This window comes from Mustela erminea, chromosome 17, assembly GCF_009829155.1.
Source record: "Mustela erminea isolate mMusErm1 chromosome 17, mMusErm1.Pri, whole genome shotgun sequence".
Lineage (NCBI taxonomy): Eukaryota > Metazoa > Chordata > Mammalia > Carnivora > Mustelidae > Mustela > Mustela erminea.
This window is the reverse complement of record NC_045630.1, coordinates 45,150,702-45,177,454: the sequence shown is the minus strand read 5'-3', so window position 1 is coordinate 45,177,454 and position 26,753 is coordinate 45,150,702. Positions and strand designations below refer to the sequence as shown.

The 26,753-nt window shown below is 48.1% G+C and overlaps 1 protein-coding gene across 20 annotated transcripts in view; it reads right to left on the bottom strand.

The window, feature by feature from the left end:
* Positions 1–6,618, bottom strand: part of NFASC (neurofascin) — a 174,416-nt gene extending 167,798 nt beyond the window's left edge. For 11 of the 20 annotated variants that reach the window (XM_032318201.1, XM_032318207.1, XM_032318208.1 and 8 more), the window contains exon 1: positions 6,458–6,617. In XM_032318201.1, coding sequence (XP_032174092.1) covers positions 6,458–6,564 — 107 coding nt within the window. In that variant the 5' untranslated portion in view covers positions 6,565–6,617. Of the gene's footprint in view, positions 1–6,457 lie in introns of all 20 variants that reach the window. The other 9 variants (XM_032318194.1, XM_032318200.1, XM_032318196.1 and 6 more) reach the window with 2 other exon arrangements.
* Positions 6,619–26,753: the final 20,135 nt, after the last annotated feature.

Below are 26,753 nucleotides of genomic sequence, written 5' to 3'. Positions count from 1 at the left end.
CTCTTTTAGGCACTCCCCCAAGCTGGTCATGCTAAGTTTCCAGAAAAGGAAAGCACAGAGACTCCAGCACAATCAGGTTAGAAGAGCAAAGACTCCAGCACTCTGGGTCCTCTACAATTACATCTCAATAAACCGTCCCCAACACATTCCCTCACTACTGAATTACACGCACCCAACCATACCGTTTATTCATTCCGAAGATCTCCTGCACATTCCTGCTCTTACTCCAAGAGTTCTGATTATTAAGTCTTCAAGTTTTGCTATCTCAAGACCTCAAGTACTTCCTCTCGCAAGAAGCTTTTCCAGATCACCTAAGCCTAACATAATCTCCTGCCAATCTTCGAGCATTTACTGTCTGGAATTAGCAAATGTTTCTTACATATGAACACATATCTTCATTTCTCTTTAGGGAGGAGACGGGGTCTCATGAGCCTCCAGAAGATGGTGCTGGACCCCTTGTGCACACAGCAGGTGCTCAACAAATATTGGGTGATGATGATGACAATGAAAGGACCTTCTCAGAGGTGCAGCTCCCACTGAAGGGCAGAACTAGGTATAAAGCTCCGCGCACCTGGGGCTGGGTGGGGTGGGCGGAAACAGCCCAAAAGAGAACCCACAAGTCAACAGCCGCTCACACAGCCTTCTTCCAAGTCTGGGTGCTGGGGGCTTTCCTCATTCTAGGACTGAGTGGGAAATCCTCCCTTCCTACCCCTGAGCCGCTGATCCCAGGCTGTTTATCTCGTTAACTCTGTTGATTGTGATCCTGGTAAGAGGTTCTGAAGCCCTCCAAGCCCCTCTCTAATTAAATTCATTAGAACAGATTGGGGCTTTCTTTCAGCATCTCAGAAAAATTAACAACACGATTAGCATCATAATGACGGGGAGAGGGGCTGCCAGGGAGGCCTTTCAGGAGGGGCTGGCCCAGCTTGGGAGGGGATGAGTGAGGAGGAGCAGGTGAAGGAGGAGAAAGCAGATGCTCAGGCAGCTGCTTCCCAGAGAAGGGAGCGGCAGGAGAGAGGCGGGATGACAACGGCCCCAGGAGATGAGCCCACCGCACCGCGGGCGCTCTAACTTTATCAAGGCATGACCTTTGGGAGAAGAAGGGCAGGACAAGAAATTAATCAATGACATATTCCAGAGACATGAGCTTCTAGGACAAGAGACTTGCAGCAATCTTCTGGTTTTACAAACAGAAACACATTTAAGCTCTGTTCAGGATAGAGCCGGACGTAAAAGAGAAGCCCCTCCTGCTTTTCAGGGTGATGTCCTTTTCCTATAAGACTTCACCACAAGGACCTGGGGAGAGCAGGCTAGATGAGGGAGGTCACTTCTTTCCCAGGGAACCCGCACCCATCAGGTTTTAACTTATACACCTGGTGGGTTCCCTCATCTAGGATAATCTCCTCTTCCACCAAGTCAAGGGATTCTGCAGGCCTCAGCCCCACTCTCACCTCCTCTGTGAAGAGCCACTGACATTTGGTGAGTACTTATTACCAGCCAGGTGCCCTGCTGGGGCCTTCACTGCCTTCGCACATTTAATCCTTAGAACAGCCCTGCAAGGTTCATATTAACATCTCCACGCTACAGATGGGCAAGCTGCAGCTCCTTGGAAGAACCAAGGTTTGAATGTAAGTCTGACCTCAAAGGCTGAGTTGTTTCTACTACGCCTGTCACCTCCCTGACTCCAACAGTCATATGGAGGGATCACTCCTTCCTTTGAAGTTCTACTCTCCAGGGTCTGAAGACTTAATTGCATATTGTCTTAGATGATTCCTAAGAGTTGTCATATATTTCCATGTATTTCCCCCATTTGAAAGTTTCTGTATCCTTCAGAAGGACATAGGAGGTACTCAAAGATGTATGATAACTGGGCCTTTCTAATAGATTTTCCTAGACAGCCTTGGGCTAAAACATCCCAGGTTTTTATTTTTACTCTCCAGTAATATATAGGAGAGGCATATGAGCTTTGATGGCAAATACACACAGGTTTAAATTCTAGCTCTACAACTTACCTGTTCTTCAATCGTAAATAACCACCTTTCTGACTCTGCTTCCTTATCTATAAAACCAGAATCCTAGCAATACTTCTTTTTTTTTTAGGGTTTACCCTTATGAAGATTACATGAAGTGATGCATACAAGCACAGAGTAGAGTGCCTAGCACACAGCAAACCATCTAGAATGATGACTATGATAGTATGACACTTATTTTTCTCGGCCTGCCTCGAGGTCTAAGTAAAGAAGGGTGGCTCAGGAGTTCTCCAGTTGGCTGGCACAACCTGACTGGTGCTGCTGGTCAGCAGAGCTTCGGAAGTGCCTACTCAAGCACCCAGCACGGCCATTAGCTCCCAGAGCCCTCCCCTGTAAGCCCAAGGACCAGGCCGGATGCATCCAACCTCTGCCCTTGCAGTTAGGTGTGGGCTCTAACTGGGCATTTTGAGTAAATGCTCCAAAGTTTGATATCGAGCTGCTCTGGCCGAAACAGGGTGTATCTCAACAGTGGAAGACAATCCTACCGTGTCTACCATGACCCCTCAGCCATGCTCCTACAATGCCAAGCACTGCTAGAGCATTTCTTGTACTGAATTTTCCTTTGTTTTTGTTTCTGTCTCTCCAACTCACTCAGACCCCAGTCCCTAGCAAAATTCCTTGGATATATTCAAAGACTCAGGACACACTAATGAAACGAGCTAAATTTAGTGTGTGGGGAAGAAGGGGCCTCCTCAGACAGATAAGACTGAGGGTCTCCATCCTCATGTTCTTTCCCAGTTCAACTGTGGATGTGCCCGGTGGCCTGTGCTCAAGGGAATAACTTCAAGGGGAGGCCCTCCCCCACCTGGACTTCTCTGATGAATCCCACCTGGTTCTGACCTCCCCAGGACACCAAGACCCTTCCCCACCTACCAGAGCTTGGGATTTTCCTCCTTATCTTGTTTCTGAGCACACACCTAGGCGTATACTTGCTACTTCCCATCAGACAGTTAGCTCCTGGGACGGCAGACTGGGCTTCTTTTCCTCTGACTCCCTGTAACATTCTAAGCATACCCAGACCACAGTTTGCCCCTAAAATACAAGGGCTTAGGAGATGGTAATGGGAGAGTTGAGTAGCCTTGAACTTGCCCCAGAGTTCCCTCTGGGTGCCCTCCCCCATGGGCTAAAGCAGCACCCACTGAGGTTCAGCTGTCCTAGCTCTTCCCCCTAAAGCCAGGGATCTGGTAATATCTTACAGCTCACCTCCTCTTCTATCCTTTTCCTTAGTCGACTTTAGGGCCAGACTGGACCTGCCCTTCTGGACAGACTCACCCAGTCATCTTCATGGTTCTGGAAGCGAGGCGGCTGATACCACTGGAATGAAGGACCCGCCTCTCTACATCCTTGTCCAGATGTTCTCGCTCAAGCTTATCTGTGGTGCTTGTCTGTTTACTTGTCTCTCTTCTCCAGGACACTGGGAGCTCTGAGAAACCAGACGCTGTCTCAGTTTTCATCTCTACAAGCCCCACACAGAGCAGGGCAGCAACTGCAGGCTTCATTTGTATTTGCTAAATAAATAAGTACGGAGCCCGGCCTTAAGCCGGTTGGCCTTGCCCCCAACCCCCGCTCCCCCCCACCCCCGTCCTCCAGGCCCAACAGACTGAAGACTAAACTACTCTGTCTCCCCCCTCAACTTTCTGGTGTCCTAAGGATTTCTTTTCTGTAAAGACTAAGTGATGAGCCTCACATGCCAGCTCTCTGATGGGCTTAGAGGACAGTGGTGCCAAGGGAAGGGAACAAGATGCAAGAACAGAGTGATGGGAGCCTTCGAATTCTGTCCCTCGGTCACTACAGAAAAGGGACCTTCCTCTGTACCTCCTCCTCAGATAGCCAAGCCAGAACTCCCCCTACTCCGGAGAACAGCCACCTCCTCAATGTGCCCCGAAAGCAGCAGCCCCGGAAGCCAGTCGGCTTCAGTCCACAGGGAGCCCGCTGCATCTGGCTCCAGCTCTCGGGGGAGCCCCCTCCTCTTTCTCTGTGCCTTGATTTATCTCTGCGAAGCCTCTGTGATGCTAAACTAGGGATCTGGGATAACAGTCATTGCACAAAACCAGCAAATACGTACCTGGTTATCAGAATCCCCCACATAACCTCAGCCCCAATCAAGCATTTCAACGTCAGAACCTTAATCCAATCAGCTCTCCCGGAGAGCTCCAGGTGTTGCCTCCTCCCCTGGCCAGGAAAGGCCTGGGGAAGCTTCCTGCCCCACCCCCTATGACGGGAGGGGGCGCAGAAAGGTTACAAAGTGGTGGACAGCCAGCCCCCTAGACGCATGCCCCTCCCCCTTGCCAGGCAGTGCCTAAGTCCCCTTTAGGGTTGTAGCACAGGAGCTGGAGTCCAAACACTGGGATTTCTAAAGAGAGGGACCCTTACGGAGATGGGACAGAACCCATCAGCAATGTGCTATTCACCCCCAATTTAAGCCCAGGGGATTTAGCTGAAGTCCCAAGACAGGAACTGGGCTACCATCCCCTGTCCGAGGGAGCAAACACAATTTGTGGGGTTAAATGTGAATGAGTCTCTTTCCTCATTTGTGCTATTCTCATTCTTTATCTACACACACACACACACACACACACACACACACTTTCAGCTGAATCCAAAGGGGAAGATATTAATCCCTCAGAAGTGCAACTCAAAAAACAAAAAAGGAAGAAAAGAAAACCCAGCAGTTTTCTCAACACACACACAAAGAAGGGCCAACTCCGTCAACACAAAAGATTAGAATGACACTCCCCCTCCCCAGTTTCGTCCAATTCCTCCTGTAGCGCAATTCCACCAGATCCAACCATCCCCAAACCAGAGCAGAGGACAGGTTTCTGCCTTCCCTCTTCTCCCTGTTTCCCACTCCCACAGCTGGTATGGCCCCTGTCCTCCAGAGCCTCCACTCACCACACACATTTTCCCTGGGCTTCTTCTATTTATGTCTCAAGTTCGGTGGGTTCTGAACCTGCTGGTCTCTGGCCCCATACAAACAATTCAACTCCTGCCCAACCATGTCTCAAAGGCCTGCAGTCTGCCGTCGCTGGAGCTTTGATTGGGCCCCAGCAGGGCTCATCATGGTTCCAAGGGTAGCTACACCAGGCCCTCATCCCAGGCAGACAGACAGGCTGGAAAGGGGCACTGTCATCTATTCCTCCAGACTGGGGGAGGAGGCATCTCTGCCCAACACACACACACACACACACACACACACACACACACACAGCCTGCTGCCAAATGCCAAGAAAGGAATCAGGAGCAGAACCTGGCTTGAGGCAGGAGAGGGGCTGCTGTGGGGACCAGAGTCTAAGTGATTCAGCAGTCTGCCCTCTCTCCAGCCCAGCCCATGGGCCACACTCATGGCAGCTGTGTCAACTTGGAGGCTGAAGAAGAATTGTCTCTAAAATCCAAAATTCTCCAACCTTCCAGCGGGGCTCCACATCCAGGCCTTTGCATCCCAGAGCTCAGAACAAGACCAGTAAGCGGTCCTCAGCCATTCCCTTGGACCTTGCCTCTTGCCCAACCTAGTTCCCCTATGCTTAGCACTCCCTCCCACAGTCCATCTAGGAAACCAACCTGAACCAGGGAAGGCTGAGGAACACAAGAGGCCGACTACCCCCCAGCATCCTTCACCCCCAAGCCATGAATTGGATCAAACATGAAGAAAGAGGTTATAAGTGGATTCCGCAACAGTGACTACATCAGGCCTTCAGAGCCCTAGGCCTCCCCAAGCAGGGAAGGAGGGCCCCGTGTCAGGTGATGGGGGCTCAGTACAAGCCTTGTGGATACACAGAGCACCAGGAAGGGCAAATGGGAAAGGTGATGGGGGGCAGGCCAGCTAACAGACAAGAAGGGGAAGATGGGGTTCTTGAGAGGGACTACAGTGCAGGAGGAAACCAAGAGGCAGCTGGGAAGCGGCTGGGACAGGGTGTGCAGAGGGACCTGGGGAGGACAGAAACTGAGGGAGCAGATGGAGAGACAGGCACACAGAGTGACGGGATATGAGGTGGGGATGAGGACAGGGGAGGCCAAATTGAGGGGTTGATGTGAGGGATAGGAAAGATGGGGTCATCCAGAGCGGGGTGTGGAGGTAAACAGGTATAGGGCAGCGCTGTGGATGAGGCAGGGACGGAAAGCAAGGAGAAGAGGTCGAGGATGCAGGAAGAGGGAGGGAATGAGGCCAATGAGACAGAAAGGGTGTTGGGGTGGGCAGGGGGGTGAGAGCTGAATGGGGGTGGATGCAGATATCCACAGAGCAGGATGCATTCGGGGCAGGTGATGGTGTGGAGACGAGAAGGGACGGGGATGTAGTCAGAGGGGGATGGGGACCGGTCGGGGGATGGAGACGGGCAGAAGAGGGCGGCAACAAGGGGGTGTCGCTAGATGGGTTTCCAAGACCCCCGTTCTACCGCACCCCCACCTGTCCGGTATCCGCGCTCGCCTACCTCCGAGGGCGCGGGCTCCGGCCCTGGGCGCAGTCCGTGCTGTCCGTCGCCGGCGCCGCCACTTCCCCCGCGTCCCCTGCAGCGCCTCTCGCCGCCAGCCGCCGCATTAGGGCAGAGACCGGCCCGTGCGCGTCCCCGGGCGGCCGGCGCGGCCCCGCCGTCCTGCGTGCGCGCCCCCGCGCCCCTCCCTTCGCGCGCCGGGCGGGGACCCGGACGGAGAGGTGGGGGCAGGAAGATGCTCCGAGCGCGGCCCCGCCCGGCGCGTCCGAGAGCGGTTCGCTAGGCCTGCGCCGCCGGGAAAAAAAGATCCTCCCTTCTCTTCTCCCCGACCCGCTCACCGGCATTGGAAAGGAGCGTCCGGGAAGCCCCCGCGGTATCAGGTTTTGCCCTGAAAATGCCCCTCCACCATCAGACTGTGACTTCTTGGGGGCAGAAATGTGTCGGAGCGCTTGTGTTCCCAGGGAGACTTGCTTGCTTGGGGTAGACTCTCCAGGGACGTTTGTTGATTGAAGAATGGTTGGATCCCGAATTGAGGGTGTCAGAAAGTTGCGATTCCTGCAGGGGCTAGCGTGGTCGTCGTTTAAAAACGGGAGATTCTGTTCTGCCCTCCGTGGACGCAGGCCTGGTTCCAAACTTGAGATAGGATGGAAGAAGCCCAGTGACCGGGAGGCCAGAGATCTCAGTGTTAGTCCTGGCCCTGTGACTGAGTCTCTCACAAGGACATGACACTTCCTCAGTGTCCTCCTCCAATGAACAGTGGAAAGTTGAGGGCGGGATCTTACAGGTAACTGACAAAATGTTCCCCTCTTCCGTTGGCTGCTTTGAGACCTGCAATCAGAGCTATGGGGTAAGGACTATGTCATGGGAAACAGAGGACCGTCCATAGGGCAAGGGCCTGAAAGCATAGCTGCCCCTGGGCAAAAGTTTCTGCAGGACCCCCATCTACACAAACAATCTGATTTCACTCATGATCTTTTCTCAGCATCATTCTGGCAGCCTGGCCTCACACAATCCGGTGAATGAAATAGTGTACCCTTCTGGAGCCTGGCCTGACCCCAGGCCCTGGGATGGCCCTGTAGCCCATTCTTGGGGCTCCTGGGGGTGTCTGGTCAACCCCTTTGGGGAGGGGCAAGAGGGAATGTACAGGGTTGGAAAATTCTCTGAAGGGGAGAATCTGGAAACTGGGGAGCCCCGTCCGGATGACACTGTCCCCAGGCTTTGGAGGGCCACTTAGAGAACTCAGACGAAGATGCTTCAAAGCACCAGGGCCCCTCAGGCCTGAACCCAGGGCAGGACCCCACTCTCTTCCTTACCAGAAGTGTCCACGTGGCTGGCTCAATGGGAGAAAGAAAATAATTTTCCTTTTTAAAAAATTTATTATTTATTTATTTGACAGACAGAGATCACAAGTAGGCAGAGAGAGAGGCAGGCAGAGAGAGAAGCAGGCTCCCCGATGAGCAGAGAACCCAATGTGGGGCTCCATCCCAGACCCCAAGATCATGACCTGTGCCGAAGGCAGAGGCTTAACCCACTGAGCCACCCAGGCACCCCAATAATTTCCCTTTTTTAAGCACTAAACCCAGCCACTGGGTTTCTTGTATATATCAGCGACTTGCTGTTTATAGCGCTAGGACATAGGTATTTCATAGGCCATACTGCACAGTGGCTTTGCCATTAGCTCTAGAGGCAGCCTGTGGGAGTTCAAATCCCACGTCCACCACATCAGATCTGGGTCAACTTGGGCAATTTACTTATTTTCCTTTTATTTCTTTAGAAAATATAATTAAAGCTACACAAACATAGAGCTGAATCAGAGTCAAATCATTCTATGAGATTTCTTAAAAATACATTTCCCTCATGCTCTGCCTCGCCAGAAGCCATCACTTTCAACTCTTCTGAGCTGTTTCTTCTGAGCTGTTTCTTTTTTTCCCTATTTCTAAATAACGTGCTAAATTCCTGCTTCTTGCTTCTGGTTCAGGCATTATCTCTGATGAGTAGTGAAAACCCTGTAAGACACACTCTTTCAGCCCTACCTTCATTTCTCACATAGCTTTCCTGTCCCCCCCCCCACCTCCCAATTTCGTCATGTCTTGATATTGGTTATATCCAAAGAAGTATTTACTAGGACAACTAAAATCCTATTCACAACTGACCTTTGCTTTTCCTGCAAACATTCTGGTCTTTTCTGGACTTAATAATTATCATGTTTTGTTTACTTGTTTGTTTACAGTAATTATAATTCAACTCTAAATTCTCCATCAGTTGTCTCTATCTGTATGTTCCGAACTATCAGAGATTCTATTAGTTTTATCTCCTTGAAGATTCTCTCTGGAATCTTTTGACGAGTTCCAGTCTCTGTTGGTGTCTCTGTAGGCGGGACGTTGCTACTGACCTTGTCAAACTCAGTTTCTTCATCTGTAAAATGGGGATAATTATATTACCTCCTAGAGTTATTGTAAGGATAAGCAAAATATTCGTGTAGTACAATGTTTGTCATATAATAAACACTTAATAAATATTGTCTTATTATTACTCGAGAGGAGAAAACAAACTAGCCCAAGCAATGGTTTAACGCCCAGATGTGTCTGAAGGCGCCTACTTAATTTCACTATTTTAGGGCAGGCCCTAAAAATCTTAGATTTACAATGTTAGAATCTTCCAGTATAGGCAAGTTGAAGAAACACAGGATTTTCCGGGAAAGTCCTGGCTGACCAGCGGGTGAACATGGGCAGATCACTTAACCCCTCTATGACTTATTTTTCTCATCTGTAAATTGGGGTGAGGTTCAAGGAGATAAGGTACTTTGTAAACCAAGTGCTCTGCACAAATATTAATTACTACTTCTATTTCTTTCCTTCATATTTTTTTTTTTTTTAACAGCTGAGATAACTGAGTCCTGGAGAGAAGATGAAGCAGATAGGAATCAGGCAGTGATTTGGTCATTCAAACTGGAGCTCCTATCTCTTGACCTTAGTGTAAAGAAGCAAAGTGCAGGTCTGATGGGCATGTAAGGCCCCCAGATGCCCAGATGGGGTAGAAGCAGGGGTTTCCTTGGCTTCAGTGTCCTCAACCACTGGCCTGTCCTGATCAGGGGACACCACCTGCTGGTGGTGATGGACACCAGGAACAAAGACAGGCCTGGATCTGGTGCAAGCTGTTCTGCTGGTGTGTCAGGAACAGAACTTCTCAATGCCAAGGGCAGACAGTGGTTGCTTTTTTCTTTCCAGACATTCATCTGGCCTTCCTGCTTCCTCTTCTTCCCTGAATTTGTATTTCAAGTTCTGGCTGAAACCCCAGCGGGCGTGAACTCTTGCTGACCCTGGACCTGAAATCCTACTCACTGTGTTCTGTCTCATGGTGAATGGAAAGTCACCAGTGACTTTCACATCCTCTAGCTTCTCCTTGCTCCCAGTCAGTGGCACAAGCTCTGCCTAAAGCCAGGGGAAGAGAAACACCCGGGCACTAAGTCTCTGATGTAGTAGGACTGGGCGTGTGCAGGGATGGTGGAAGCTGAGGGACAGGGCCGGACCCCAGCAGTGTCTGTTGCCAAGCCAGTCTCTTACACGTGGTCCTCAGAAGGTCTGGGGAAATTCCATGTATTTGGGGTAGAGGCTTAACTTGATACCATCAAGACTTTGAATAGACCCTTAGCCCCATCAGTGCCACCTCGAAAAATCCAGGCTGTAGAAACACTAGCACAAGTCACAAAGATGTGAATGCCTAGAGCTGTTTGCTGTAGCTCATCCAGAGGGCAACAGTCCAATATATTGTGTTCATTTGTGCAATGGAGAGGTATGCAGCCACTTAAAAAAAAATAAAATGCACACACACACACATCTTTTGTTTGTTTATTTTGTTTTGTTTTATTTGACAGGCGGAGATCACAAGCAGGCAGAGAGGCAGGCAGAGCGAGAGAGAGAGTGGAGGAAGTAGGCTTCCTTCTGAGCAGAGAGCCCGGTGTGGGGCTCGATCCCAGGACCCTGAGATCATGACCTGAGCGGAAGGCAGAAGCTTTAACCCACTGAGGCACCCAGGGGCCCCAACACACACACCTTTTTAAAAGAAGAACAGCTTAATAACCATATGTAGGTTGTTACCCTTTTCTGGGGGAAAGGAAGTTAGTATAAGGGGTGGGAAGAAGAGGGGAGAGGGACTGACACCCTGGGCCAGGTTAGGAGATGAGAACCGAGCACCTGGAGGGCATTAGAAGGGACCACATCTTCACTGCAGCCTCTCACGTACCAGGTCCTTGACGTCTGTCCTATCACTTGGCTGTCACAAGACCCCAGTAAGATTTGTGGTCATTGCCTCCAGTGTGCTGATGAGAAAAGAGAGACCCAGTGAGGCTAGGAAGATCTCAACGTCACACAGATGAGATGTGGCAAAGGATTAACTGGACTGAAAAGAGAGAGCTGGCCTTGCCCTTGGCTTCTGGGAGGTCATCTCTAAACCTGTGGGATGTCCTACCAGATAAAGGTGGCTTTACATGGGGGCCTGAGGCCACACTAGGTGGCCTATGAGAACACAATGATTTATGGTGGAGGCTTCGGGCATGCATCAGCTCAGAGAGGCTGGAAATGGAAGTTAGCTATACAGGTGGTCAGCTGTGTCTACCTGACTGAGCCTCAGTAGCAATTCTGGACATTAAGGCTTGGGGGAGCTTCCCTGGTTGGCAGCACATCACTGGAAAGCACTGCTGTCTGTGTGTCTCCATGGGGAGAAGCGGACTACAAGCTCTGCATTTGGAGCTCTCCTGAACTCTGCCTCAGGTGCCTCTTCTCTGGGCTGACTTTAATCCGAATCCCTTCGCTGTAATAAAACGGAGCTATGGGGGCACCTGGGTGGCTCAGTTGGTTGGGCGTCTGCCTTCAGCTTGGGTCATGGCCCCAGGGTCCTGGGATTGAGCCCCACATCAGGCTCAGCAGGGACCCTGCTTCTCTCTCTCCCTCAGCCTGCTGCTCCCCCTGCTTCTGCTCTCTCTCTGCCAAATAAACAAAATCTTAAAAAAAAAAAAAAGAAAGAAAGAAAGAAAGAAAAAAACTTAACTGTAGGTATTCTAGCTTCCGGTGCGTTCTGTGCGTTCTAATGGCACATTATAGAACCTGACCATAGTCTTGGGAATGCCCGAGCTTGTGAATGATGTCAGAAGTGAGGGTGGTCTTAGGGGCTGCTGCTAACTTTGAAGATGGTAAAGGGTGGAATTGGGATTTGCACAAAGATCTCGGAGACTCCGCCCCCTTCCCAGTCCTCCACACTCTTACACTGACCCACGGTGGACAAGTGCCTTAGGGAAGAAATTCTGGCACCGTGAGAAAGAACAAGAACAGAGCGAGAGCCACACTCAGCAACAGCAAGGTGGGCGGAAGAAGACATAGGAAAACAAGCTCAGGAGTGTGCTCAAAGGGACACTAGAAGGAGCAAATTTTAGAAAGTTTCCAGAATCTATGTCCCTCACAATGCAGGAGGGCAAGAAGGCAGGTGCAGAGAAAGCGGATGGAAGAAGCGTCCAGGGGGCTCCGGGTTTCTTATAGGTCCTCCAAGAAGCTAGAAGCTATGATAGACAACTCTTCAGTGTTTACTGCCCCCCACCTGGTTCCAGGCTGGAAGGCATCTTTCCACCTGCGTCCCCTCTCCCCCCCCATTTTGGAATTTAAAAATAAAAAATAAAATCTGTTTTGGATTAGACTCCCACCCAGCACTGCTGAGAGCAGAACTGGGCTTCTGATCGCCAGGCTGTTGGCTCCCGGATGCAGAGCCTGCTTCTGGTGTGTGGAATTAGTTTTCTACCCTAGGCAGGCGAAATTCCATTCCCAGTAGACTAGGCAGTAAACAAGGAGCAGGTGGAGAGGAAGAGAGGCCTCAGAACAGCAGGTAGCCAGGCTAGGTGTGTGTCCTAGCCCTGTCCCTGCTCCTAGTGAGGCAGACTGGAGCCATCCTGGTACCTACTTCTGCACAGGGCACATTTCCCTTTTAAGACTAAATGCAAAGTTAGTTTGGGGATAAATTTCACCTGCATCAATGTATTAGAGAAGGACTTTTTGGAGCTGTTCTCTACTGCAGAGAAAGTCCTGCACCTGCTTCCCAGCAATAATAGGGAAAGTTGACAGCTCTCTCTCTCTGACTTCCTACCAGCCAGCAAGAAGACAATCGGCTTCACACTTTTCTCTCTCTAAATGTGTGAAACCCTGGTTTTCTAGAGGCCTTTAAGGACTGATCTTCCAGGCAGGCTGCTTTCTGATCCTGTCCCCAAACAGGAGAATGAACACAATCCCTCCCCAGCTGGGAAATCCGGGCATTTAGAAAACCCTTGTCAAAGGAGCTTTTTCTTAAAACTAAAAAAATAATAAAAATATTTTTTAAAAACGGGCTGCCGGCCTGGCTCAGTCAGAACATGCAACTCTTGATCTCTGAGTCATGAGTTCAAGTCTCACACTGGGTGTAGAGGTTCCTTAATTAAATAAAACTTTAAAAAAATTAAGAGAGCTTTTTCTTTTGCACTTGTCTTGCAAACCTATTTGTATGAGTAGAATTCAGAGAGATCATGCACGGCTAACCACAAAGGCATCTACATCATCACGATCAAACAGGTAAGAGATATTAAACAACTTCTTTTCCTGAACCTCCTTGCTCATTTTAACTTTGTGGTGTACTATTTTAAGACCCAGCTTAAACACAACTCGCGTTGGAAAAACTCTCTCTTTCTGCCAGACCCAGCCTCTCATCTGGGCAGCAGAGCACATGATAAATTCTCCTTCCCTGCGCTCATCACACCATGTTTCCTTATCGGTATGTCTCCCCAGCTAGACTGCAAGTTTCCTGAGAGCAGGGAATCCTGAAATCCAGAGAGTCCAGCACAGGGCGCTGCTCAGGGCTAAAGCTCTGGAGTATTTGTTGAATGGGCAACAGGATTCATGAATAAAAACAGAGCTGCGATGAACATAGATAGATCTTAGTGTGGCACGATGGTAACCACTAGCAGCATGTGGCTATTTAAATTTAAATTAACTAAAATAAAAGAGTTGTTCATAATGGGTCATTCGAAGTCCTTCCCTATATGCGGTGCTGGGCTCCTTGCTGGTCAAAGAATTACACAGACATCTGTGGTCTGAGACAGGCCTGAGACCATCTAGAAGCACACACTATAAACAATGCTCTCTTGAATAAATATGGGCTAAATGAAATACACAGATTGCCATTAGGTGTTGTCAAATACATAAAAATTAAACAGACCAAAGGAAAAAAATATAAAGAAGTCTGGCTGTCCTTACAGCCTGAATACTAATGTGTTTCCCTACTTATATTTGAAATAGACATGACTTTGCTAGATTTCTTAGAGAAATAAACATAGTAGCCAGAAATAACCATGCTGGGTATGGAAATATGGCCAAAGCAAATATTTGTGCTCATGTAGCAACCACAGAAGATCTCTTACATGGAGCCACTGATTTCCCAGGTAAAGTAAAATTTACAATGGTCTTCCCTATATTGTTTTCCATAACCCGTTGCAATGTTCCATCCACTGCAACATTCCAACCTCCAAACTATCTTTCGGACACCACCTCTGTACACAGCAAATATATAAACGTCCGGTGACCATATGTCTCTGTTTTCTATCAGGAAAACGTTTCTGTGTCTCTGCATCCTGTCCATCTCCTATGGGCTCTGATTTTACTCTGCCAAGGGAACTATACATCCAAATGGTTAAGAGTGCCTCCTGCTGCAAGGACCCGACTCAGCAGGCTGGGGAAAAGCTGAGGAGCAAGCCAGGGGCCCTGCGCTCCAGACCCCAGGCTCCTCAGTTTCTGCCCCATCCCCCACCCTGCCCCTCACCCCCAGCACAATTCCTGCCGGCTGCCAGCGCTGAGAGCCAGGAGGTAGCAGCTGAGAGCCTGGCCTATGAGCCAGGCCACCCCCAATTAGTTTATCTTATTAATGCCAATTTATTAGCACAGAACCCCTGGGAGGTGAGCAGGAGGATGTTTTAAATAAGCCACTGCATTTCCTGTCCGTAAGCTTTACACCTGAGCTCAGGGCTCAGCCAGGCCCGAGATGGGTGGCCTCCTGCCTCCTACCTCCTCTGGGTGGGTGGCCCCGGGGAGAGTGGATCTGACTGGGCAGATGGGAGAGCGTGTGCTTCGCCACACAAGATTCATCACAGTTTCAGAAGCGTTTGTGCAAGCTTCCCGTTAAGGTTCCTCTAAGAGTGCATTTACGACCCAGAATTTGTCTATCAAATAACAGTGGCTTTGTAAATGCAATAGCCTTCATTATTAAATCTTACTCCCTCTCAGGCCTCCAAACAGACTAACTTCTTCAGGTTCTTAAGTGCTAGGAACTGGTGAAAATGCTATCATCCCGACAGGGAGTTCCTAGCTCTGCAAAAGGCCTATCAATTGGGTGCCTCGTGGCTCAGTGGGTTAAAGCCTCTGCCTTCAGCTCAGGTCATGATCCCAGGGTCCTGGGATTGAGCCCCACATCGGGCTCTCTGCTCAGTGGGGAACCTGCTTCCTCCTCTCTCTCCGCCTGCTTCTCTGCCTACTTCTCTGCCTACTTGGGATCTCTGTCAAATAAATAAATAAAATCTTAAAAAAAAAAAAAAAGAGGCCTATCATTCACTCTCTTTCTTTGAGGCTGGGGCTTAAATAGGTGGGGCCACACGCGTTCAGACGCAAGAGTGGATTGGAAGTGAATTGATACATGGCCCTAGTTTAACATTATTCCAAGCACCTGAGAACATTCCATGAGCCATGAGCGCTTTTTGCTTCATTCGGACCAAGTACCACGACCAGGTAGAAGCAAACCAGGTGGGGTTTGGTAGAGGAGAAGACACCCCCTGGCGTTTCCTCCCTCACTACCACTCAGCTTTACAAATTCTAAGAACAGGGGCCCCTGGGTGGTTCGGTCGTAAACCATCTGCCTTCGGCTCAGGTCATGGTCCCAGGGGCTCAGGTCATGGCCCCGGGATCCTGGGATCGAGCCCCGCATCTGCACTCTGCTTGGCAGAGAGCCTGCTTCTCCCTCTTCCCTCTGCCTGCTGCTGTCCCTACTTGTGCTTTCTCTCCCTGTCGAATAAATAAATCAATCTTTTAAAAATAAATAAAAGGGACACCTGGGTGACTCAGTGGTTTAAGGCTTCTGCCTTTGGCTCAGGTCATGATTCCAGGGTCCTGGGATCGAGCCCTGCATCGGGCTCTCTGCTCAGCAGGGAACCTGCTTCCTCCTCTCTCTCTGCCTGCTTCTCTGCCTACTTGTGACCTCTGTCAAATAAATAAATAAAATCTTTAAAAAAATAAAAAATAAAAATAAATTTAAAATTCCAAGAACATAGAGGGCGCCTGGCTGCTCAGTCAGTGAATTGTGCAACTCTTGATCTTGGGGTAGTAGGTTTGAGCCCCACGATGGGTGTAGAGATTACTTCAAAATAAAACAAAACAAAACAAAAACCCCAAGGGGCACCTGGTTGGCTCAGCTAAGCATCTGACTGTTGATTTTGGCTCAGGTCATGATCTCAGGGTCCTGAGATGGAGCCCTACGTCGGGCTCCACAATGGGGGAAGGTGTCTGCTATAGAGTATCTCTCCCTCTCCCTCTGCCCCTCCCCTAGCTGTGTGCATGCTTTCTCTCTCTAAATAAATAAGTAAAATCTTTTTTAAAAAATCCAAGAACAAACATCATCCCTCTCCTTGCCCAGAGAGAACCTTCTCTTCAATAGGCAATCTGACCATTGTGTGCATATTTTTATGTGCTGGGGGGGGGGGCAGAATGAGTTGGTCTGAGCAGTAACGGACAAGTAAATATTTAGTAATTGGTCCACTGAGAAGAAAGAGAAGCCCTGATTTGTAGCATTTTCCAGTTTCTGTAATGAAAGTTCTCCCACCATGGTCAATTTCAAGGAACCAGCTTTAAGCACAGAGCTGGGAAAAGCTGTGGCAAAGCTCCCCTATTATGTAATGTTTCCTCCACATCGATAGATGTAGATAAGCTCCAGATCATAGATTGCTCTAAAATGTAGTCAAATAATTAGGAAATTATGAGCTCTGAATCATTTCTTACTATTGTTTTTAATATAATGATTTAACTGTAGGGATCCCTGAGTGGTTCAGTCATTAAGCATCTGCCTTTGGCTCAGATCATGATCCCAGGGTCCTGGGGTGGAGTCCCACGTTGGGCTCCCTGCTCCACGGGAAGCCGGCTTCTCCCTCTCCCACTCCCCTTGCTTGTTTTCCCTCTCTCACTGTCTCTCTCTCTCTCTCTGTCAAATATATAATTAAAAAAAATTTTTTTTAATGATTTAACTGTAAGTTTATGTAATTGAATTTTTCGTAATGGCTGTGTTTCACAACCAGTTTGCAAAGTTCCTGAAGATTCAGCAGTGGGCTCCGATGAGCTGACCCTGGCCAGCTCCCGCGTTCGACCGTCCTAAAGCCACTCAGCCCCTGCTGGTGCCACTCCCCAACTTAGAATTCCTTTTTCTCGGCTTCCCCAACACCCTCAGTGAGGTCAGTGTGTGGCACCTGTTTTACAGGAGAGGAAGCCAGATGCGGTAGACGCTGGCACTAAACTACGCATACCCACCCCTCCCTGGTGGGAGGCTGGCGCTCCCACCCGTGCTGCCACTGTGAGTGGTCCTCCTTGGGGAGGGCTCTGCTGTTATGTGACTCTCACTCAGAGCATCTGTGGACGAGGCCAGGTCTTCACCTGAGACACAGCCTGGTTTGGCAGCTTCCTCGTCATTGTGCTTCCCACACTCCCTTTCCCAGAAGGCCCTCCCTCTGCCTGCCATATGCAACTGAATTCCTGCCTCAGGCTCTGCTTCTAGGGAACTTGACCAAAGACCTGAAGCCTCAGAGGGACGTCCCTGATGTTCCACAGTGACCAAGGCAAAACCAACTCAAGACTTCCGATTCCCAAGGAAGTGTTTGTGTTGTCATCCCACACCTGCTGCCTGTACTTTAAGCCTCTTTGGCGACTATAGAACAAAGCTGAAGCCCAAACACGAGAGTGCGGCGTTCAAGACCCTAGCGTTTTGCCCCCAACCTTCCCTCCCAGCCTTGCTTCCTAGGATTCTCTCTGCTGACACCCGTGACTTCTGCCAGAGAAGACTGCCTTCTGTGCCTCAAACCTGCCCTGGGTTTCTTGTCTCTGTGCTTTTGATTCTGTTGTTTCTTCTACATGAATTTAAATGTAGTAAGGGCCTAGTGCCTTCAGGGCACTGCACTCTGGAACAGCAGACTCCAGAATGGGGCACATCTATCCTTGTAGGTAGAGAAGACTTTTCACACAGTATGTCCCCGGTCTAAGAACTTATCTATTTTTTTTTTTTTTTTGAAGTAGCCTCCACACCCAGTGTAGAGCCCAACATGGGGCTTGAACTCACCACCCTGAGATCAAGACCTGGGCTGAGATCAAGAGTTGGATGCAAAGGACATCCGGTGGGTCACTGAGGACTCAGGATGGGACACGTGGAACACTGAGCAATGGTCCAGAAGGGCGTGGCTGATTTGGAGTCTGATTTAGGGAGGAAGCTGGGGCTGTACTTTCAGAGAGCCTCAAGACCCCCTACAGGGTCAGTGATTTGCTAGGAGGACCCAAAGACCTCAGAAAAGCTGTTGTGCTCACGCTTACAGTTGATCACAGTGGAAGGAAACAGATGAAAATCAGCAGAGGACATAGCCACATAGGGCAGGACCCAGGAGAGACCAGGAGCAAACTTGCAGTGGTCCTCTCCCACTAGACACATGGGGACAGCTCTTGATTTTCCCAGCAACATGAGGTGGCAACATATGGAGAGTATTGCCAGCCAGAGAAGCTCACCCAAGGACTTGGTGGCATGTAGGTATGGCTGACCTTGGCGTTCAGCCCTCCCAGAGGTCAAGTTGGTGCTGTTTGGCCCAAGGCCTCCAGCATATATCACATTACTAGCATGGACTATCTGGTGTGACCCATAGCACCCCCGGCAAACGAAGATACTCTTGTCAGCTAGGATACTCCAAGGCCTTATGGAATATTCCAAGGCCTGGGAGGCTCCTGGTCCTCCAAGGAGCTGGACAAGAATCAATTCTTTCCCTGGGCAAAGTTAGTACTTTCCTGCACGGGGACCAACCCAAGTCACTATGGTATCTAGGCCTGGAGGGGTTCTCATCTCTCTTCCCCATGGACTCCAAACCTTGATGCTATGCCCTGCCGGCAGAGGGAACATTTCTAGATTCTGGTCCACACCCAATTTCAGAGGCCAAACCAGACCTTAGCAGGGAGAGACTTAGGTTACCATAGGTTCCATCGGCAACTCAGCAACCAGGCAGCCTTGCCGCTGAGACTCATTCCCGCCTTCATCCCAGTCAGGTACCTGGTCTTCTGCACTATCTCTATCCGCTGAGCTCTTGTCCTGACAGCTTCTCAGCCTCAGTGCTTGCTCCTTCATGAGCCTTTCTCTGGCACCCGGGTCCTGCTCTGAATCCCCTGTCGAGGGTTTGAACCTTACTGCCCACCTCTTGGCCTGGACTCTCCATGTCCTCACCCTGGATTTCCCATTGCTGGGCCGCCCCCAGCTGCACAGAGAATTGCTCGCTCCTGCCAGACCCTGACCTGACTCAGGTGCTGACAGAGGCTCAGGGTCACTGCCCAGCAACTGCAGCTGGGACTGTCCTGCTTCTGCTTGTCCCCTTGGCCACCATTGTCAAAGCTGGTCATATCACATCCCAGGTTATGTTGTGATGCTCTGGAAGGTTCCCCAGCCAAGCTGGGTCCAGTGCTCACGAGAAGTTCAAGGAGCCTCACTGACCCACATAGAAATACTGACCCAATAAAAATTACATTCACATCTTAGCAGTCATCCAGAGGCTCCAGAGGGGAGTTCTGGCTTCATCATGGCCATGAAATTTGAACCTTCAGAATTCCTCCTGGACCAAAAGGACCTAAAGAAACACAGGTGCAGGGGCACCTGTGTGGCTCAGTGGGTTAAGCCTCTGCCTTCGGCTCAGGTCATGATCTCAGGGTACTGGGATTGAGCCCTGCATCAGGCTCTCTGCTCAGCGGGGAGCCTGCTTCCTCCTCTCTCTCTCTGCCTGCCTCTCTGCCTACTTGTGATCTCTCTCTGTCAAATAAATAATCTTAAAGACAAAATTTAAGAAACACAGGTGCACAATCTCTTATCAGAAGCCCCAGGGAGAGTAAAAACCCTCAGGCTAGATGTATTTTAGGATTCAGAATTGTTTCGATTTGAGAAAGATAACTTGGTGCAGATACTGTATATTATGCCCCAGTGATGTCTGGGGCAGCACACTGTAAATCAAACACATTAATATTTCTGCAGTGAAGTGCATGAGTAGTCATGCTAAGCAAGACGAATAAGGCTTTAATTCATTGCCTTATGACAGTCCAGGTCAGGTTTTGCTACCAAATGATTTCAGGTTAAATTAGGTGTTGCTACCATATAAATTATGAAAATAATTCATTTCATAAAACTTATTGAGTAGGTTAAATATCTTCCCTGTGTTCTTCATATAGTTCATAAGCATTTTGAGAACAGGAGTGCTGTCTTATCTTTTTATCCCTAATGCCTACTCTGGCACACACTTGACACTTAGTAAATGCTAACTGAATAGACAAAATGTCCTTTTATTTCCCAGATTATTTCCTCATGGGTAACACAACGGCAAGCAAAGCCCTTCCTGGAATGAGTCGTGACATGTGGTTGGTTATGCCAGACGAATCTGTGCAGGGTTCCCAACTTTCCCCTCAAACTTCCATGAAGTTTCAATGGTTTACAGAACACTTTATTCCTCTCCTTGTCTGAAAAGCAAGCAAGAGCCAAGAGCAGGAAACTGAGAGAAAGTTCTACTTGGGGAAGGATGGATGTATAGGAAAGAGTGTTGGGTGGGCTCTGCGCCCAGGCTTCTCATTCCCCAGAGGGTCTGACTATTGCTAAATCTGGGCCTTTCCCCCACCTGCTATAAAAGTGGTCTCCAAACTTGCCAATCATCATAATCACCCATGGAGCTTTAAAAAATAACAGGTTCTAGGGGCACCTGGGTGGCTCAGTGGGTTAAAGCCTCTGCCTTCAGCTCAGGTCATGACCCCAGGTTCTGGGATCGAGCCCCACATCTGGCCCTCTGCTCAGCAAGGAGCCTGCTTCCCTTCCTCTCTCTCTGACTGCCTCTCTGCCTGCTTATGATCTCTGTCTGTCAAATAAATAAATAAAATCTTTAAAAAAAAATACAAGTTCTGATTCTGCAGGCCTGGGGGTGGAGGGCAGAAATCCTACTTTCAAAAAATATTTCAGAATTTTAAAGACAGTGATAGGTAATAGAGGAATGTAACTTTATTTGTGATAGAACAAATACCTAGAAATATAGGTGTTATGCTTCACACATTTTTTTTTAAAGATTTTATTTATTTATTTGTCAGAGAGCGAGCAAGCACGAGCACAGGTAGACAGAGTGGAAGGCAGAGTCAGAGGGAGAAGCAGGCTCCCTGCGGAGCAAGGAGCCGGATGTGGGACTCGATCCCAGGACGCTGGGATCATGACCTGAGCCGAAGGCAGCTGCTTAACCAACTGAGCCACCCAGGCGTCCCTGCTTCACACATCTTTAAGAAAGATTTTATTTATTTATGTAGGAGAGTGCACAGGAGCATGGGGGAGGGGCAAAGGGAGAAACCAACTCCTGGCCAGACAGGGAGCCCGACCCGGAACTTGATCCCAGGACCCTGGGATCATGACCTGAGCCAAAGGCAGACGCCTAATGACTGAGCCACTGAAGCCCTTCTGCTTCACACATTTTTTTAAAAGATTTTATTTATTTATTTATATGAGAGAGAAAACGAGTGGCAAGAGGGGCAGAGGGAGAGGGACTAGCAGACACGCCAGTGAGCGCGGAGTCTGATTCAGGGCTCGATCCCAGTACCCTGAGTCCATGACCTGAGCCAAAATCAGATGCTTAACTGGCTGAGCCACCCAGGCGCCCCTACTTCACACATTTTAATGTTGGCTTTTACTCTACTAGCAACAGAGAGAAGGTAAAAATGAACCAGATTTTAATACTAGTGTTCATAATAATACCATTGATTTTTAACAACTAAAAATTGTTTTTGCATGTGCAACTACTCAATTATTTATTAATGTTCTTAAATTTTTTAAAAGATTTCATTTTTAAAAAATATTTTATTTATTTATTTGACAGACAGAGATCACAAGTAGGCAGAGAGGCAGGCAGAGAGAGAGGGGGAAGCAGGCTCACCACTGAGCAGGAAGCCGGATGCAGGGCTCGATCCCAGGACCCCGGGATCATGACCTGAGCCAAAGGCAGAGGCTTAACCCACTGAGCCACCCAGGCGCCCCTAAAGATTTCATTTTTAAGGACTCTCTATACCCAGTGTAGGGCTGGAACTGATGACTCTGAGATTAAGAGTTACGTGCGTCACTGACTGAACCAGCCGGGCGCCCCTATTGTTTTTTAGTGTTTAAAATTGAGATATTAAATAAATAAATGAATAAACAATAATAAACAAAATTGAGATATAATTGACATATAATATTATATTAGTTTCAGGTGTATAACATAATTATTATATATAGCCAACATATTATATATAATAATCATTATATATATTGCAAAATGATCACCAGAATAATCTTTGTTAACAGTCATCACAAAATAATTTTCCTGTTAACAGTCATCACAAAATAATTTTCCTGTGATGAGAACTTTTATGCTCTCCTCCTTTAACGACTTTCAAGTATTTAAGAAGGAATTATTAACTACACTCTCCATGCTGCACATGACATTGCGGGACTGACTTTGTAACTGGAAGCTTGGACATTTTGATCCCTGTTCCCCATCTCTCCCACGCTCCCATGCCCTGCCTCTGGCAACCCCCGATTTGTTTTCTCTATCTGCAGGCTGGGTGTTTTTTGTTTCCTGTCTCTTGATTTTTAGATTGTACCATATTTATCTAAGTTATATCTAAGTTATCTATGTTAACTATGCTAAGTTCACTTAGCATAACTCCCTCAAGGTCTATCCATGTTGTTGCAAATGGTGGGATTTCCTTCCTTTTTGGGGCTGAATAATATTCTATTATACACACACACACTGCATTTTCCTTATCCATTCATCCACTGGCGGACACTTAGGTTGTTTCCATGTCTTGGCTATTATATGTAATGTTGCAGTGAACATGGCGGTACAGATACCTTTTCAAGTTAATTTTTCATTTCCTTCAGGTAAATCCCCAGAAGTGGAATTACTGAATCATATGGTAATTCTATTTTTAATTTTTTGAGGAACCCTCGTACTGTTTTTCCAGAGTGGCTGCACCAGTTTGCATTCCCACCAACAGTGCGTGAGGGTTCCCCTTTCTCCGCATCCTCGCCAACACTTGTTATTTCTCGTCTTTTTGGTAAAAACCATTCTAACGTGTGAGGGAATCTCTCACTTTGGTTTAATCTGCATCTCCCGGATGATGAATGACGCTGAGCACCATTTCATGTACCTGTTGGTCATCTGTAGATCTTCTGGAAAACTGTCTGAAGAACCTCTGCCCATCCTTAAATCAAGTCGTTGTGTTTTTTTCCTATTGAGTTATATGAGTTCTTTTTTTTTTTTTAAGATTTTTTATTTATTTATTTGACAGAGAGAAATTACAAGTACACTGAGAGGCAGGCAGAGAGAGAGAAGGAAGCAGGCTCCCCGCTGAGCAGAGAGCCCGACGCGGGACTCGATCCCAGGATGCTGAGATCATGACCTGAGCTGAAGGCAGCAGCTTAACCCACTGAGCCACCCAGGCGCCCCTGAGTTATATGAGTTCTTAATGGTTTTTGGACATTCATCTTTTACCAGATGTGTGATTTGCAAATATTTTCTGGAAGTTACCTTTTCATCTGGTTAATGATTTCCTTTGCTCTACAGAAGCTTTTCAGTTTGATGTAGAAATCCGTACTTTAAAAAAGCTCCATAAGGGGCACCTGTCTGGCTCAGTGGGTTAAAGCCTCTGCCTTTGGCTCAGGTCATGATCTCAGGGTCCTGGGATGGAGCCCCGCATCAGGTTCTCTGCTCAGCAGGGAGTCTGCTTCCTCCACGTTCTCTGCCTGCCTCTCTGCCTACTTGTGATCTCTCTCTGTCAAAATAAACAAAATTTTTTTAAAAAGTTCCTTAAACAACGGCCATACCATAATAAGAAGGAAAGAGGGATGAAATAGAGCTAGACAGGAGAAACATTTCCATGTATCACTGGAATTAAGCCAGTATAAATATGAAGCTGATTCTGATGAGTTAAGATGTATATGGTAAGGCGGGGCGCCTGGGTGGCTCAGTGGGTTAAGCCTCTGCCTTCGACTCAGGTCATGGTCCCAGGGTCCTGGGATTGAGCCCTGCATTGGACTCTCTGCTCAGCGGGGAACCTGCTTCCCCCACTCTCTCTGCCTGCCTCTCTGCCTACTTGTGATCTCTTTCTGTCAAATAAATAAATAAATAAAATCTTAAAAAAAACTTTTTTAAAAAGATGTATATGGTAAGGCCTAGAACAACCATTAAAATAATAGCTTAAAAAGGTGAAAAAAATCATTAAAATATTAAAATATTACATTGGAAAGACTCACTTAATGCAAAAGAAAGCAAAAAAGGAGGAACAGAAAAGGCAGGAGACCTACAGAAAGCAAAAGGTTAAACTGCAAATGTGGATCCAACATTATCAATGAAACAATAAACATGAGTAGATCAGACAAACCCGATAAAGATAAGACATTGTCAGAATGGATCGAAAACACAACCCAACTACAGGAGACCCAGTTGACAGTGAAAGACACAGTCTGAAGGTGGAGGGTTGGGAACCGAGACATCCTACAGACAGCAACACGACGAAGCTAGAACGGCCGCAGCGGTAGCAGACAAAATAGACCTTAAAATAAAAAAGGTCGGGGCACCAGGGTGGCTCAGTCAGTTAAGCGTCTGCCTTTGGCTCAGGTCATGATCCTGGAATCCCGGGGAGCTCGATCCCCCACATCAGGGTCCCTGCTCAGCGGACAGTCTGCTTCTCCTTCTCCCACTCCCCCTGCTCATGTCCTCTCTCTGAAATAAATAAATAAAATCCTTAAAAAAATAATAATAAAAATAAAATTTAAAAATGTTACCAGATATAAAGCAGGACACTTCCTAATGACAAGAGTTCCACCCATCAGGAAGATATTATAATTTTAAACATAGGTGCACCTAAGGACAAACAGAGCCCCAAAGACACGAAGCAAAATCTGATGGAAATAAAGAAACTGACAACCCAACAATACCAGTTGGAGACCTCCACACCCCACTTCCAGAAATAGAGCAACGAGGCAGAACATCAGCTAGGACACCAGAAACGTCCCCAACACTGTAAACCAGCTAGACCCAACATCATCTATGCCACACACTAGCCAACAGCTGAATGCACTTTCTTCTCGAGAGCACACAGCATTCTCTAGGCCATAAAACAAGTCTCAATTGCCTTCTCGGGCATTTATGTCTAAGAAATGGTAGTATGCTCACACAACAACCTGTATGCGAATGTATACGGTAACTTTATTCGTAATAACGAAAACCCTGAGACAGCCCAGATGTCCTTCAATAGGTGAATGATTAAACGAACTGTATTTTTTAAAAACATAGTTATTAAAAGTATTGTTTTCATTCTTGAAAAGTCACTGGGCAATCTCATCACCCAGAAACCAGTCCTGCTACCATGCTAGGGACATCCTGCCAACATCCCACATGCACACACATCCCAAGAGGAAATTGGTGTGCATACACCACTGAGCCATGCTCTGCCCCCCCTCCCCACCCCCAGCAATGATTCCCAGAAGGAAGCTGTTGCTCTCAGAGGGACACATCACAGTCTACTAGAGTGAGGGGCTGGGGAAGGCTGTGTGGTTTGAAAAACTCCCCAGGGGACGCTGAATGACTACCCCCTTTAGGGAGGGTTCCCACCTTCACCCCACTACCAAGAGACTCCCTGGACATTTAACGAGAATGACTCATTGCACACATACTGTTTTGTACACTCCCTTTTACATTCTACATCACTGTGCCTAATGGTTGCAAACATTTTTTGTTGTTGTAGCAGAATCTAAAAACGAATTCCATGTTGACATTATTTAATATTTTCCATTAAAGATATATAATTTGGTAGCAAACATCTTTGTATGTGTAATTAGTACCTTGCATTAAACTCCTACTGGTGGAATTTCTCGCTTGAACATCAAAAAATTTTGAGACTGAATGACATAATACTTTCCAGGAAGGTTAAACAGATTTATATTTCTATCAGAGCTCATGCAACAAATATTGCATGGGGCACTATATGGTCACAAGTGTATCCCCTATACCCCTGAACTTCTAAAAGTAAGTAAATTCCAAAGGTCTTTGGTACAATATTGCCTTTAAGCCTCTGATCTCAGGTGACAATACTGATGGTATTCATTTATCTCCTAGGTTAAAGCCCCTGTCCAGAGCCCGCCCTGCCCTTTTACCTGTCCACCACCACCAAGACTGTTTGCTTCTCTTTGCTGCCACCTTGTGTTGAAACAGGAGAAATTCATCTGGGAGGACGTGAGAGAGAGCAGTTGACAATCCCTAACTTCAGGGGCCAGAAGGAGCCTCCCGTCAGATCCTGAAAGTCCGTCCTAACTGGATCAGGGCCACAGAAAATGAGGGCTCTGGGCTTCAGTGCAAAGGAAGCCCTGGGACAGAGCCCAGAGGAGCCTTTCCTTAATGTGATGGCTGAAGAGCTTAGAGAGTTGAACTCAAGATCTGGCTCTGCCCGGTTTGCCCTTAAGCATCCCTGTTCTTTCTTTGCCCTCCATTTCTTCTCTGAAATGAGGGGTTGGCCTAAGCCCGTGTTTTGCAAACTGCAGGTGAAAACCCTTTAATGGGCTGTGAATTTTACTTATTAAGTTGTGGCAAGATTTTGGGGGTTTGTTTTGAATGGAAAGGCAGGATGGGAAATCATGGACATGTCAGCTGCTGTTTCATTGTAAAACGCGTCTTACTGAGGGTCCCGACCAACATGACGTGAGGACCACTGTCTTGGGGGCACCCTAGGGTTCTGCCTGGGAGCTTTCAGTTCTGCTTGGGACTACTGGCGGTGAGACTGTTGGTGAGACTATCGGCCTCACCGTTGGAGGAAGCGTTGGTGCTGACACCTCTTCAGTAGAGCAGCAGTTGTCAGGGACGCCCGGTAGAGGGGCTGACAAAGCTGGTGCAGAGGCCCCTGACCCGGCAGAGGCACTGGGTGGCGCTACAGAGCCAGGTAAAGACCCGTTCTCTCTG